Source organism: Citrus clementina, unplaced genomic scaffold (genome assembly GCF_000493195.1).
Source record: "Citrus clementina cultivar Clemenules unplaced genomic scaffold, Citrus_clementina_v1.0 scaffold_3, whole genome shotgun sequence".
Lineage (NCBI taxonomy): Eukaryota > Viridiplantae > Streptophyta > Magnoliopsida > Sapindales > Rutaceae > Citrus > Citrus x clementina.
The window spans coordinates 14460164-14476564 of NW_006262339.1; the positions used below are offsets into that span (position 1 = coordinate 14460164).

The window sequence follows — 16401 nt, forward strand, 5'->3', positions numbered from 1 at the left end:
GTTATCATCAAAATCAACATTAAGGAAACATATATGTTAACAGACATTTTCGGGCATAGTTCCGGGTTCTACACCAAAACCCAGAACCCTAACCCGGTTTCTTAATAAAATTAAGAAAAAGAAAATATAAAAACAAAAATCAAAACCCAAATCGCAAATGCCCAAATCCCTAATTCCCTATCGAAACAATTTGAAAGGCATAACCAGCAACGCTGCCACCGACTATTGCCCACTGTCACCGTCGGCATTCGGCATCAGCCACCACCCACCGTCACCGTCACCGTCACCATCACCCGTCGACATCATCTCTTCTTATTTGCTAACTTAGCTTGGCACGCGACTTTGCTCGGTTGCTCTATCTCCAGTACGGCTGTGATATTGAGTCGTTCGTGTAGCCCTTTTCAGCGCTGTCAACGCCATCGTCTCCAACTCTCTATCACCATTTTCTTAACCACCATCACTCTACCATCACAGCCACCACTACCAACCCCATGTAGTGATTTTTTTCTTCTTAATTTTGCCTTCCCAGTTGCATTTTTACCAATACATCATCTTTACATCCTTTTGAGTTTAGCAGTCAAAATTAGGGGAAAAAAAATTGTCAAACACATAGTTTGGAATTACTCCTACATTTTAAGATTAGGACTTGACTTTACAGTGTTGGCATGATTTCATAGTATTCTAATTGTCACCATTCATTAATGTTTCTAGTTCAAGTGCATGATAAAAAAAAATTGCCTTTCATTTAATTTTTCTGACTTAGTTAAAAAAATGATGAAATTATTATGATTATTTGGTGTTATATTGTTTTATTTATGCTTTGTATTTTTTTGGATGCTGATTTGGTTGGTTATTGTATGCTCGAGCTAATTTTTTATAATAAGAAACATAAGTAATACAGTAATATATATGAGTTGATTTTTTATGATATTAAACATGTATAATACTAAAATATGAAATTTAGTATTTCCTTGCTATTGTAACAGTAGAGCAGTGCAATGTCGGACCACGTGGGAATCAATTCATCGAGTGCAGCAGTTTTATCTCGTAATGTCGAAGATAAAACTGATAACGAGGTTGAGGAAATTTTAGTGTCAACCGTAAATAGAGATGGCCAACGGGCCGTGCCGTGCCGGCCTAGGCCCTTCAAAGGAAGCCCATGCGGGCTCGTGCTCGTGCCGTACCGTGCTCACTATTCATTTCGTGTCGTGTCGTGCCGTGCCTACACGTGCTTGTGCTCGTGCCCACTCGTGCCGTGCCCAAACGTGCCGTGCGCCGTGCCGTGCCCAGGAAAAATAGCCCACTAAGCGTTTTTCTTTTTTTTCTTTTTTTAAGAACGTATGCCAAGTTGTTGTCTTATTTTTTTCAAGCTTATATATTTTTTTTGAATTCATATGCCTTTATTTTAATTTAATAGAAAAAAAATTCAAAACTCAAGTCCATATTCAATAATAATAAATTAATAATAATAAGAGAATGTAATATTAGTTGCTAAGTTTGACTTTATGGTATTAGAATTCTTTTTTAGCACTTAACAATAACAATAATAATAATTTTTTTAAGGGTTAACTTAATTGTTAACTTGGAATTACGTAGAGTCATATATCATAGTTTATAATAATATTAATACATATTTATAAAATCATTATATGTATAATTTTATTTATTAAAATCATGATATCAATTATTTATTTAATAAATTATAAACATAAATCAATTATAATTTTTTTGAAACTAAGAATTAAATAAATTTGAAAAACTTGAGCCAATAAAAGATATTAAAAGATTCAATTTCAAGTTATTTATAAAATCATAAAATTTTAAGTTTACTTTCATAAAAAAATGAAACATGCTTATTGCGTGCTTTTTCGCGTGCCGTGCTTTGGCCCATCTCTAATCATGCCGTGCTTTTAAGGCCCGCGTGCCTAAAATCTAAGCTCGGCACGGCCCACGTGTGTGCCGTACTGTGCCGCGTGCTCTACCGAGACGTGCTTGTGCCGTGCCGTGCTGTATGGACACGTGCCGTGCCTGTGCCGTGCCTCATGCTGTCCGGCCCATTGGCCACCCTTAACCGTAAATGATAAGAAGAACAAGGAAGAAACTAGAAAAAGAAGAAAGTCTCTGAAGCTTGGGGGCACTTTACAAAAATAATGGTTAATGAAGAACTAAAAGGCAAAGTGCATGCATTGTAGTGCAATTTTATAAGCAAAATACCAATCTGGGAATTCAACTTTGAATAGACACATGACATTTTGTTTTAAGAAGAATCAATCGAAAATAGAAGAAGCGCTTTAAGGAAGTCTCAAAGTGATTAAAAGAGAGGATGAAACTTATGGCATTGGTTATGGCAATTTTGATCAAAATGTTTTACGGAGTTTGATAGCAAGAATGGTTATAATGCATGAGCTTCCACTTAGATTCATGGAATATATAGGCTTCCAAGAAATGATGGCACATGCCAACCTTGTGGTTAAGCCAATGAGCAGAAACACTTTGAAGAGTGAGATCTTGAAGTTACATCAAATCGAGAAGGTTAAGACTTTTCATTTATTGGGGAAAAATTATGGTAGAGTGGCCATTACTACGGATTTATGGACAACTAGTAATCAGAATATGGTTGTGACAGCTCATTTCATTGACAACTCTTGGAAATTGTGTAGTCGAATCTTAAGGTAATTTGTCTATAATTTTTTATTTGCTTAATTTTTCTTTTAAGTTTTTTATTACTTACATTAGATTTTTTTTCAAGTTTAAATTGTAATATATTTTAAGTTTGTGTATTTAATACCGACTTTTGAATATTTGATAGGTTTATCTATGTTCCAAGCCCTCATGCTGCTGATGCCCTTTCTAATGAGTTAGTGCAATGTCTATTGGATTGGAATGTGGATACAAAGTTATCCTTAGTGACATTGGATAATTGTACCACTAATGACGCAATAGTGGAGAAATTGTTGTTAAGGTTTGATAACAATACCTTAATTTTTAGTGGTAAATTTTTTTATATGAGATATACTACTCATATATTGAACTTGATTGTGCGGGAAGGGTTGAAAGTTATAGAAAGTATGGTTGGAAAGATTAGAGACAATGTGAGTTACTGGACACAAACAACAAAATGATATGAAACTTTTGAGCTAGCTACTAGACAATAAAAAAATAATTGTAAAAAAAATTTGAAATTGGATTGTCCTATTTGTTGAAACTTTACTTATGTCATGCTTGAAGTAGCATTGATGTATAAAAGTATTTTTTCTCGGTTGCAACAACGTGAGCCTCAATATAAGAGCTTGCCAAGTGATGAGGAGTGGGATTTGGCAGTCATAATGGTGGAGCATTTGAAATCATTTTACATGTTAATGGAGATGTTTTTGGGTACAAAATATCCAACTGCTAATTTGTTTTTTCCGTTGATATGTAAAATGAAATTGTCAATTAATAAGTGGCGCACCGCTAATAACCTTGCTATTAGGATTATAGCTGATAAAATGGTTGATAAATTTAATAAATATTGGAATGAAATTCATCCGATGTTAGTTGTGGCTGTTGTGCTTGACCCAAGATATAAGATGATGTTAATTCATTTTTATTTCCCAAAGATATATGGTGATACAGTAGATTAGCATATTGAGCGTGCACATAAGCTTTGTTATGGTTTAGTGAAGAATATGAATCGAAGGCAGCGCATGTGAGTGGTGGGCAGAATGCTAGATTGGAAATTTCTCATTCTGAATCTTGTTCGAATTCGAATAAGTATTGAGATGTAGATGAGTTTGAAACATTTCGAAGCCAAAATAAACGTGCTAAGGTAACTAAGTAGGAGTTGGATAGGTATTTAGATGAGGAATTGTTGGATGCCATTCCGGACTTTGATATTTTAGCCTTTTAGAAGATGCACACAAGCCAATATCCTATTTTGGCTGAGTTAGCTACGGATATCTTAGTCGTTCTTGTATCCACCGTTGCCTTTGAGTCAGCTTTTAGTGCCGGGGGCAGATTTTTGAGTCCGCATTGTAGTAAACTTCTTCCTGACACTTTAGAAGCCTCAATGTGTGCTCAGAATTGGATTTGGGCTTCTACTTCTCGAGATATAAAGTTATATGAATTATATTTTAGTAGTATTTATTTGCTTAAAATGCTTTGAATCTTAATGTGTTATTTTTATTGTAAGGTGGAGTTCCGGAAGATGAGATTTTTACTGGGGAGGAGGTAATTTCTGATGATGATGATGAGCCACAAGCGTCAAGCAGCATGACATGAACCTTTTTTTTTTTTATTTGGAATTAGACATGAATTTGTTATTTACTTATTTGACATAGGAGTATTTTGACTCTTTTATGAACTAATTTTTGAGTTGTTGAACATTTTAGGATTTTCATGTGTTGTATTGATAATTCGTGTCATAATTATGAACTTATGATATGTTGGATGTTATTTAGATTTATTGTTTTATTGAATTTTTTTTATATATAGCTTGAATGAGTTTTAGGTTAGAAATTGGATGAATTTAGGTAGTAGAAAGTAGATCGAAACAATTTTTATTTATTATTTGTGCAAAATTTGTATTGTTAGTATGTTATAAGTTTGTATTTGACTATTTTCTTTTGTTAAGCTTGAGATTTATCTTGTAGTATGATACACAAGAAATGTACATGCATGTTGCTTGTTGATATTTGGGTGATAAAAATGAAAGAAAAAATTGAAAGAGTTTGAAGGCTTAGAAGCCAGGATAAAAAAACCCAGACCTAGGACTAGAGCTCGGCCCGCACATGCAAAAGTCGGGTTTTGTCTGGGTCTGAGCATCAATTTTTGTCATCTGATCCAGTCTCGGGTAGCACCAAACCCAGACCGGATCCGAAGTTTTACCAAGTCTACTTATGAGTGTAAGTGCGTGGTATGTGTGATGTGTTATTTTTTTAATTTTTTATAATTTAAGATTGAGTTGAGTCGAGTTGGACAAGGCTTAACCCTAACTTGAATTTAATCGAGTTTTATTTTTTTTTAGTAAGGTCAGGTCAAAATTCAGATTGGGACGGTTGGCAAGGTTCGGTTCGGATCGAAATTAAGTAGAACCGATTTAAATCGGTTATTTTATAAAAAGAACCGAATAAGAACCGAACTCAATAAGAGCCAAACTCAAACGGATCTTTTTAAATCGATTCGGTTGGGTTCGGTTTTTTCGGTTATAGGCCTATTGGGCCTATTTTGAATTTTTAAATTTTTAGCCCATTGAGCCTCATGGATGTCATAATTTTTTTTAACAATTAATTCATCTTAATTTCATTACAAGTATTAATAATAAATACAAAGTATTCAAAACACATTTTATTACTAATGTTTTGCTAATTACTAATAAGGTATTCATTACTCATAAAATATGAAATATTAAGATTTCAAAATACATAATCAAACTCCAATACTCCAATTACATAAAAATAATATTGTAAAGACAAATAAAAATAACAACAATAATTCAATTCTTCGGTTCAATTTTTCAGTTCAATTAAGTGAACCGAACACCGAACCGGTATTTTAATTTTTTTTATAAATAATATATTTTGATTTTTTAAAAAAATTAAAACCGAACTGAATTAAATCGATCCGTTAATTCAGTTCGATTTTTTTAAGAATACGATTTTTTTGACTAGCTCTACTTTTTTCTCCCTGGGGTGAATTGCTGAATGTGATATAAAATTAAAATTTGAACAAAAAGGGGTTGGTTTAAAGCACGGGGCTCTTGAACGTTCCTTATAAATAAACTAAAGATCGGGTGGCAATAGCACCACACGATTCCTCTGAGTATCCTCATCCAATTACCCCATTCATCCTCATCCATTTCTTCTAATGCCTTTGTGGGCAGCGTTTGGGGACTCCATTTCCATTCCTATTTTTAACACAAAATCTTTTGCCATAACTAATAAGAATAGAAGAGGGAGATTGTTTTGTTCAACAGTTGCAGTATCTGATTCTGATGATAAAAAATCAAGAGTTGTGTATGAAAGTCTTAGAGTTTTGGAGTGGGATAAGCTCTGTCACTCCGTCTCCTCGTTTGCTCGCACTTCGTTGGGCCGTGAAGCCACTCTCGTAATTCTATTCTGCTTAATGCATTTTTTTGGCAAAAAAATTATTATTAAGCTAATATTAATTAATGGAATTATAATTTACTACGTTACCCCAAGTCGGGTTTGGCAAAATATGTTATTTAAACGAGGTATCAATTTATATTAATTTATCGAGTTTTTGTTGTAATTGTTTGATTGGGCTTTCTGACTACAGACCCAGTTATGGTCTATCAATCAAACATACCAAGACAGTTTGAGGCTCCTGGATGAAACAAATGCCGCCATTGAAATGCAAAAGCATGGTTCCTGCAGCTTGGACTTGACTGGTGTTGACCTTAGTCTTGTTAAATCTGCCATCCGAGAAGTTCGGAGGGCTTCACCATTGCGTCCAAATGAAGCATTAGCTGTCGTAGCTCTGTTGCAGTTTTCTGAAACTTTGCAGCTTAGTTTAAGAGCTGCCATCAAGGAAGATGCTGATTTGTACATACGTTTCATGCCTCTTACTCAAATGGTACTTCTATTTTGAGTTTTGTCAAATTTTAAGAACACTATCATCCCTTTTCATTTTATATAATATGCTGCCTTATATTTTGTTGAATTTCACTTCCAGATAATGCAATTGTTTGTTAATAGATCGTTAATTAAGTCAATAATGCAAGTTGTTGATGAAGATGGCTCTATCAAAGATTCTGCAGTAGGTTTCTTTTTCGACTCAATTAGATTCTATATTCTTCAAGGCTTTATACACAATTTTTTTTATCTGATTTTTTTTCTTTACCTCTTTATATACAATTTTATTTATCTGACTTTTTTTTCTTTACCTCAGAGTCCTGCCTTGAAACAATCTCAAGGCCAAGTGCAGATGCTTGAAAGAAAGGTCCTTTTTATATGAATATTTTGAGTTGCTGCATGCTTTTACATTCAATGATAGTAGTTAGTCAAGGCCTTATCTTAAAAGAGTACTCTTTCTTTTCTTAGCCATCAAATAATGCCAATGGCATTATTATAAAGATAGCCTCTACCTGGCACGTTGTTTGTTTTACTTGAAAGTACATATTTTCTATCAATTTTATTTATAACTTACTCAATTTTTAACCCTTGTCATTGCTTCTTCATGCAGTTATATCAATTGATGGACATGCTAATAAGAAATGAAAATAATGAATCATCGTTTTTGGTAAGGTTCAATTGATAGTTGATTGTACCATTATGGCCTACCCAAAACATATTGTACATATTTATTATTCCTTTTGTATCCTTATGATTTTCGTCTTGAATTATAATTTTGTTTGTAGGAAGTGAGTAGCATTCATGGCAGATTGTGTATAAGAACAGGGGCTGATCAGCTAAGTTTTAAGGGTCTTTTGTTATCCAGGTGCATAAGCTGCTTGCCATAGTTTTGAATTATGCCCATAGAAAAAACACGTTGATTGATTGTCCACCAATAACCAGTAATGTTAATTTATCGTTTCCTCTCATTTTTCCTTTTTTTTTTTTGGGCTAAGAAACAAAGGTTATATGTTAAACTACCAGAGATATGTATATGAATTGATGGAATCACAAATCTGCAAAAACAAGGATGAGACGTCCCAAAGAAAATGTAAAACTCTACATAGGACAAAAATAACCCAAGAAAACTCGAAGACAACAGAGGTTATGTATGCCGTTCCTCTTAGGATGTATGTGTGTGTCTCTGCATGTGTGCATAGTAGGTGCCTTTATTATCCCAGTTTATAAGATTAATATTCTAAATCTAATATCAAGATATCTACATGATTGCTGATTTTAAAAGGTGGAGCTGACTTTTTCTGTTAGTGAGGGCCACTTTGGCTGGATTTGTTTCAACTTGAACACATTAAACTGTCATGAAGAATCCAATGTTTTTCTTCTTTTCAACTTTTTTATTGTAAATTTTTAAATATGTAATTATAGTTTTTCTACTGCAAACAATACCGTTAATCAGGTTGACAAGAATTTGAGGTTTTTATTCTTTTCATTTATTTTTTTTTCTGGGGTATTTTTCTTTTGCATATTAAATTGTATTTATGAGCTTTTCATGTGATGGTGCACAACTGTTCAATATTCAAATCCTTAAATGTGCTTGTTGTAGTAGTTCAGGCATAGGAAGTGTTATAGAGCCACTCTCAGCTGTTCCTCTAAATGACGAACTGCAGCAAGCAAGAGCTTCAGTGACAAAGGCTGAGGAAGATGTGCTCTTGGCCCTAACAGAAAAGGTTTGTGGCTGTATCTGGGAATATTTCATTTTCTGATTCATATTACCCATTTATACACTATGTTCTCAATGTCCTGTAATCTATACAGATGCAAGTTGATCTTGATGAGATTGAGAAGATGTTGAACGGTATTATTCAACTTGATGTGGTAGGTGTCTGCTACTTCTCCACTCTCTCCTTTCTTCATTGATAATGTTTGACTTGTGGGACAAAGTGTAAAAGAGTTTAGCGAACCATAAGTTTGAGAGGTGATTTATTTGAGTTATAATCTAATACCTGTTTGAGGAATCCTTAAAATAAACTGGAATACTGAGGGTCTTTGGAAAATCTACTAAGCAAACAGATTTTAGTCTGAGATGGAATAGTCATGACTGGAAAAGTAATTTGCAAGGATGGGAAGCAAAAGTATTGCCATTTTTTCCTCCCACACAAAATGCTTCATTTGACCTAAAACAAGCTGCAGATACTCATCAAACACTGATCTGGAGCTTTTATTATGCTGTTGGATGAAGTTTCGTAATTTGGGTGATCTTGCGGATGATGTTTAAACCGATGTACTCCTCCGTAATTTGGCTTGTGGTTTTTTTAATGTAGGTCAATGCCCGAGCAACTTATAGTCTTTCATTTGGGGGCACAAGTCCTAATATATTTCTGCCACAAGATATGAAAAGATCTTTAACACATGAACCTGTAACTTCGAAGGTGTCATCTTCTGAAAGAGAATGGACAATATATCTCCCTAAAGCTTATCATCCTTTATTACTTCAGCAGCATAAGCAAAAAACACAGCAGGCCTGGAAGGATTTGGAAAGTGCTAATACTGTAAGTTACACTGGAACAAAAATTTGCTGTCTTGAAGTATTTTTCTTTCACCAATCATGAATTTGAGCATGTTATTTGACATAAGTTGTCTTCCTAATTGATCCATTTCATCTAGTTCTTCAATTTCTACGTTCTGCCTTAGGAACTCAGGAGGAGGAAACTCTACGGGGGGAACGCAGCACGGAAAGGCGAAAAAGATACAAATCTTTCACCATCAGAGATGCAGGTAATGTTTGACATTATCATTTGGCTATTGATATCGTGAGCTGGCTAGAATGTTAAATTATTTCTTATTTTTGCAACTTATTTTGCATCTGTTCACAAAAATTTCTATTCTTTATAGGTTTCTGCATTGGAACTTGCTCACCCGGTTCCGATTGATATTTTTATTGCTCGGAAAACAAGAGTTCTTGTCATAACTGGCCCCAACACTGGAGGAAAAACTATTTGCTTAAAGACAGTGGGATTGGCAGTTATGATGGCCAAATCAGGTTACTTCTATTTTATTACTTTCCTTACCTCATTTTTTCGTGTCCATCATATTTTAGATACCTGTATTGTTACTAGGTCAGTGTTTCTATTTTATGTAATTGCCAGAGACCATTTACTCAATTTAGTTTCACAATATCTGCAAAGCTAGGCAAACTAGAGTATGTCGGATTAATGTATAAACCCTAAAATCTGGCTGTTGGATGGCATGTCCAGGGAGGTGGAGATTGCTTATAGAGTAAAGGAGTAATAATTAATCTTGCCAACTTCCAAGACCATGTGCTATGTTTTTCAGGACCTAGGGACCATTTTCTCTTCGGATAGTAATGACATAAATGCTATGCAATTTATTTTTCACATGTGCTCATGACAATCCCGAAAAAGCATAGGCATAGAGGAGCATTGTTTCAAATTTTGTCCCGATAACTTTCATACAAGTGATTATTCTGCTATTATATAACCTGCACTGGGTTGCTCAATATGCAGGCCTTCACATTTTATCTTCAGAATATGCAAAGGTTCCTTGGTTTGATTCAGTTTTTGCTGATATTGGTGATGAACAGTCCTTGTCACAATCTTTATCTACCTTCTCTGGCCACTTGAAACAAATAGGTGTAAGGATATTCACCTTCCAGAACATCTTAGCTCATTGCAGTTAATCAAGTTCGTTTGAAACAAATGCCCCTTTTTCAACGCTATTCTTTCTCATTTTTGTGTTCTGTCAACAATCTTTATAAACAGCTTTGATTCTTTGCAGATAATTTTGTTTTCTTATAAATTATTAAGACATTTAACAAGAAAAGGCACAAGCTCTTGTTGGGATGTACTTAATAAGATTTGCAACTTGTGTCAGTGATGGATCTCGTGAACTCCTGAGCTTAATTACTATATTGTCAGTCCTGAATCACTTATGACTGCCTCTAAGTTGTGAATTCATTCCCTTTTATGCCCCCTGTCGCCGCACGGCAGGGACCTAAGAATGTAAAAGGGAAAGAGAGGGATGGGGTTTTGTCTTGCTTTTGGCATAGTGGGCCCCCAGCGGGAGGCCCACATGACAGGCTATTAGCTGAGTGGTAGAGCACAACCGTGATAATTGGATCGTTGTGCCTGGCAGTGAGGGGATTCTATAAGATCAGTTCAGTTGATATAATTATTTAAGTGGTTCATAAATGTAAATGAATTTGATCAAATAAGTGTTGAGATTTCTTGAGGTCAATTTCATACTAGTAGAAATAGCATAAATACAAGCATTGTATCTCTCAATTGAAAAGGAAGTAGCTCATTCAATTCAAGGATTCTTGACTGTCATGGGTGATATCTCCTTTTCATTATAATTTGTTTTTATCTTTTCTAATTTAATCAGTTCACTTGTAGAACATATTATCACAGTCGACAAGCCAATCGTTGGTGCTACTTGATGAAGTAAGTTTTGAATTGTGCTTCCTTAATTTTTCTTGGCTTATTTTTTCTTGCTTCATTTTATGGCCTAAATGACTTATGCCAATGTAAATAGAAGGTTATGACTTGCAGGTGAAAGAACAATAATATTATGATTGCAAAACTTCATATTGAGACAGTCAATTTTGTATTACTAGATTGGTGCGGGGACAAATCCCCTTGAAGGCACAGCGCTTGGGATGTCACTGCTGGAAGCATTTGCTGAAAGTGGTTCTTTATTGACAATAGCTACAACACATCATGGTGAACTTAAAACACTGAAGTACAGGTAGTCAGTCACCAGCTAATGATTTAATGCTTGTGTTGATAATGCTGGTTTTATTTATTTAGTTAGTTATTTTTGGGATATTACTAGTTTGTATTATAATACATTCATAGTACTGTTGTAGTTTTATGATTCCAATTTAAGTTGACTGAAGCCAAATTGCTCCATTGGCAGTAATGACTTCTTCGAGAATGCTTGTATGGAGTTCGATGAAGTTAAATTAAAGCCAACTTACAAGATCCTTTGGGGAGTACCAGGTTACAGAATTATAACTTCTATCTATTTGATGTCTGAAGTGTTAATGAGTTTATTGATTTGGTTCTTTCAAGCCTTAGTGATTACAGCTGTAAGTCTTCACTGAATTTTACTCACATTTTTGTCAATTAAAAGAGAAATCCCTTTCTGTTCAAATGAGTTTGGGTGAATCTGCCTCAAACTATTCTGTACAACGCTGTTTTGTGACTCTGATTTTTCATTTACTGCCTCTATAGGAAACATAAGTCAGTTGGGAGTACTTTTTCATGTTCTGACTGAGTGACTCAATTGAGTAATCCTCAATTTCTCTAAATTTCGGACTTTGTTCTTTGTTCCATATATCCTGGTAGTCTGTAATGCCAATAAAGATTGATTTGAACAGGCTAAAACAGGCTAGTACTAAGTTTAGGTTTCTAACCTTTCTCAATTGTTTGTTAGTATATCTTAACCTTTCTCAATTGTTTGTTAGTATATCTTAATTGCTTGAGATCTTGTTGTCCAACAACACTGGTGATAATATACATGTCTGAGCTAGTGTATCAAGTGGCAACCACTAGACAAAGAAAGCATCTTGGGGAATCTGACAAACAACACTCCAAGATGTGTAATTGGAATCTTTGAAGCATCATGAATATTTTACACGAAGCCCAGGGAGTTAACTATAAGTTGTCTTTTCCTATAAATTACTTGTACTAGATATTATATGAATTGCCAAGAACTTATGCAAGCTCTAGGTACGTAGATATTTGCTTACTTTTCTCCAGATAAATGCCAACTGAAACAACTATTAAATGCCCAGACTGAACATTAAATGTTACTTAAACAACTGAAAATTTTGATTGTCTTGTAAATTTTGCTTTAGAAGTATTGTATATTCCCTCTTTGAGCGAATAGTCCTAGTGGGTAGTCATGCTCTGAACTTTTGGAAACTAATATTTTTCCCCAAGGAACTAGTGATAGCCGGCTTTCTTTGATGGTATCAAAATGATTTATTTTTTGTTTATTTATTTATTCTTTTGTTTGGGGCAGCAGCGTCATGTAAAATGACTTAAGAGTGTGACACTGATTGCAGGTCGTTCAAGTGCAATCAATATAGCTGAAAGATTGGGACTGCCCGGCATAGTTGTTCAAAATGCACGTCAACTCTACGGTGCTGCTAGTGCTGAGATTAATGAGGTAATATGCTAAAGACTTAGCATCTTTTTGAGCTAATAAAAAGTTTACATGTTATTTTTTCCTTTTCTAAACAGAAGCAAAATTTTAGTTTTAAGTCTTATATCTATGCTCTGTAGTTGTGATAGTTGTGACTTAAGCAACAGACAACCAGTTTACTTGGTAGGCTAATTACCTCTGGGAATTATATGGTCAAAAGGAAATTCATACATAAAACAAATGTGATCAGGTAACAGTCAGTACATGATGAGCTTATTCATATTTCTACAAATGGAAGAATTACAGTTACATGCTGTATTTGCTTGCATTCATACTGGATGATCGGCACTGCTTCTGTTTTCATTCAAAAGTAGCTCATGCTTTTCAATCTCTGTTGTTTATAATGCAGGGTTGCTCATTCTTTTCAATATCTGTTGTTTATAACGCAGGTCATAATTGAGATGGAGAGGTTTAAGACACAATTTCTAGAGCATGTACATGAGGCCCGACATTTTCTAATGTGAGAATTTTTGCTTGTTAAAATTGGTATCTATATAATAAAAGTAGTCTCACAATAACGGACAAAATTACAGAGTCTATTCTTCTTTCTAAACCATGAGTGAATAGTATCAAGGAATATTTTAATTTCATGAACTTCTTACACCATGGTGTAGGTCTACTAAACCAACTAAAATTTGGTGTCGAAAAACTTGCGGACATTGATTAAGATGAAATCTTATATTTCACATTTAATTATACTTCTCAAGAATTTTCATTCTTTGTTTAATCTCTGAGTAATACTTGCATTTTGCAAAGGTCATGAATGGCTAGAAATTGAAAGATGTTACCACCAAACAAAGAGAAGCATATTTGCCTATTAAATATACTTTGATCCTGCTGTTTTTCGATACTTTTCATTCACATGTAGATAACTTGTTGCAATATTGCATAATTACAAAATCTCTTAATTTGAATGGCTAAGCCCTAAATCTCTATTTTAAAACAGAGTAGTTAGGACCCAGCCTTTGGAGTGCTATATCACTTAGTAGCTCAGTTTCGTCAAAAAGCAACTCTTTGAATTAGTAATTCATTCTGGAAAAGTCATGAAAAGGCAATGTAGAGAAAAATATTACCATAAAAAATGCTATCTGCTTGTATGAGTATAGAACTTCTTGGTAGAATTTAATAATAGCTGAAATAAGGCTGAATGTCCTGATAACCGCAGAGTTGCTAAGCATAAAATGGTTGTAGACGGTCTAAGCATCTGTTTGTACCTGTGAATCTAGGCTCTCAAGAAATCTTCATAAAAATCTGTTGCGCACCAGAAGGAAGATCCTGGAACATTGCGCCTCTCAACGATTTAGGAAGGTACAGAAAATATCTGATGCTGCTGCAATAGCACGTTCTTTGGTTCACAAGAGAGCACAGCAGCTGCGTCCATCTGCATCACAAGCACGTTCTTTGGTTCACAAGAGAGCACAGCAGCTGCGTCCATCTGCATCACAGTCGCTTCATTGCACTAAAGTAGGTAAAAACCAGCATGTATTGACAAGTAATTTCCAACAAACTACAGTCGACAAAGTTGAACATCCAGCGACAGCAAGTTCATCTGTTGTCAAAGATATCAAGCAATCACCCCGAGGTACTTTCTTTTACCAAGTCCAGCTTTCTTGTACATAAAACAGTTCTTGGGCATTTTTAGTTATGCAAAAGCACTTTATTGAAAATTTTAAGTCATCTTAACTTATCCCAATCACAAGATCGCATTAGTCGTATTTTTTCACCTGTTCATCATGCAGTAAAGAGGACTGAACTTCCCAACGTTGGTGATTTGGTACACGTATCTTCCTTTGGAAAGAAAGGAACGGTTATAAAAGTAGAGCCATCTAAAGAAGAAATAGTAGTTCAAGTTGGCAACATGAAGTGGATAATGAAATTCACAGACATTGTTACCTATTAGTTGAGAATAATAATGCATGCATGTCTATGATGAGATAGCATCTTCTGCATGATTCCTGGGTGTTAGGGTTCTGCTGACATTCAGATCCATTTTTGCAGTCGTTTTGGTTGCTTAATGTTGTAAATTTTTTTTTTTTAACAAATTCAATAATCACTACATAAATAAATTAAATTAAAACATATCATCGGCAGCCAACAAACCAAACACACCTGATGGCAATTTCAGTTGGATCCTCCAAAGTTTTCTCTGTGACAATTCTTATGCCCGCTTTTGATATCTGAGCCATTAAATATTGGAAAAATATCTACCGTCTACTTATTTTTTCCAACTTTATCAAAAATACACAATTTTTTTTTTTTTTTTTTGCTGAACTTCACCTAAACTTACGTTTTGTTTCACTTCTCCACTTCTGTTTGCTGCCCGTTACGAAAACTAATAGATTTTTAGTTAAATGACTATTTTGCCCCCAGAACAAAAATAACAATTTCACCCTCAAAAACAGCAAAAAATGGCAGTTTGTTATTGTAGCCGTTAGCTGCCAACGGCTACAATTTGGGGCATATAAACACAAGAATCAGCATGCATGAAGAGGCCATTCAACCAAGCAAGCTGCTCCCAACCAGGCATATAAACCTCCTCATACAACCATAATCCATAACACATCATAACTGTACCATTCATCATAACACATTGAAACATTACAGCCACTCAACCATTCATTCATTCAAACTCAAGACCTGCTCAACCATCATCCACACATCACTTGATTAACCATTCATTGAAACACATCATCTACACATTTAAAATGGCATCAAGTTATAGTTCAAGTTCTGCAGCCAGTGGACAGCCACAGAGAAAAATTAAATGCATTCCCAAGTACTGCTGGTGTGGCATGCAGGCGTGTGCTATGGTTTCCACTACACCACAAAATCCTAATGCAATGTTTTGGTCATGCAGGTTGAACAAATGCAAGTTTTGGCAATGGTTTACTACTGAAGCTCTCATATAACCTAGTAGAAGTGATCAAATGGTAGATAATCAAAATTTGGAGCCAAATGCAGTAAACTTTGGAGCTGATGAGATGGTGAAGATAAAGAAAAGGCTTAGGCTGATTGAAGGAAAGCTTAAATATATAATAATACTGCTAGTGTGCTTCTGTGCAATTGTATTTATTAAAATGTAATGTATCCTATAAAACATGCATTACTGAAATAAAAGCTTATTGTTGACAGTCCTAGTATCTATCTTTGCAATTGCATTTAAATACACCCTAAATAACATTTTGTTAACCACAATAATTGAAAAATATTATCATATCATAGTTATTCAAAAGTACAACCAAAATAACCATTAATCATATCATCAAAATACATTATAAATGACCTTTGACAGTCACATAATTATCCAAAATAACCAATAATATGCCAAAATAACAACCAAAATGGCAAGTTAACAAGTTTAGTTTGTTCCCATTACAAAGAACCTGTGATAATTGAAGCTTGAGATGGATTTTGGGATTGGTTCAGTCCTGGACTTGATTGTTTTTCCCTTGTTCCAGCACCTCGAAGAGCCCTTTTTTTCTTTGTTCCAACATTCGAACTTTGACTTGGGCCACTAGGTATCTAAATTATATATTACGTTAGTTTAAGAACTTGAACAAAAAATACAAAAAGATATAAATATTGAACCAAGATAACACCTTTC

General features: G+C 34.5%; 2 protein-coding genes across 6 annotated transcripts; both read left to right on the forward strand.

The window, feature by feature from the left end:
- Window positions 1-2388: 2388 nt before the first annotated feature.
- On the forward strand, window positions 2389-4260 carry LOC112099597 (zinc finger BED domain-containing protein RICESLEEPER 2-like). Its single transcript, XM_024187010.1, has 3 exons — window positions 2389-2672; window positions 2810-2991; window positions 4172-4260. The coding sequence occupies exons 1-3, from the start codon at window positions 2389-2391 to the stop codon at window positions 4258-4260; spliced, it is 555 nt and encodes a 184-aa protein (XP_024042778.1).
- Window positions 4261-5801: 1541 nt separating this feature from the next.
- LOC18048428 (endonuclease MutS2) lies at window positions 5802-15919 on the forward strand. 5 transcript variants are annotated; one of them, XM_024188125.1, is made up of 19 exons: window positions 5802-6084; window positions 6277-6573; window positions 6673-6756; window positions 6889-6939; window positions 7183-7239; window positions 7358-7437; window positions 8173-8296; window positions 8385-8444; window positions 8891-9118; window positions 9261-9344; window positions 9462-9609; window positions 10094-10221; window positions 10982-11029; window positions 11203-11333; window positions 11505-11587; window positions 12658-12761; window positions 13187-13257; window positions 14024-14379; window positions 15655-15919. In XM_024188125.1, the coding sequence occupies exons 1-19, from the start codon at window positions 5845-5847 to the stop codon at window positions 15657-15659; spliced, it is 2379 nt and encodes a 792-aa protein (XP_024043893.1). In that variant the 5' UTR covers window positions 5802-5844; the 3' UTR covers window positions 15660-15919. The 5 variants fall into 5 exon arrangements, 4 of the variants coding, with proteins under 4 accessions (XP_024043893.1, XP_006441295.1, XP_024043892.1 ...); XM_006441232.2 differs by lacking the exon at window positions 15655-15919 and adding an exon at window positions 14537-14794; XM_024188124.1 differs by lacking the exon at window positions 15655-15919 and adding an exon at window positions 14537-14794 and having other exon boundaries at window positions 8999-9118.
- The last annotated feature ends 482 nt before the right edge of the window (window positions 15920-16401 follow it).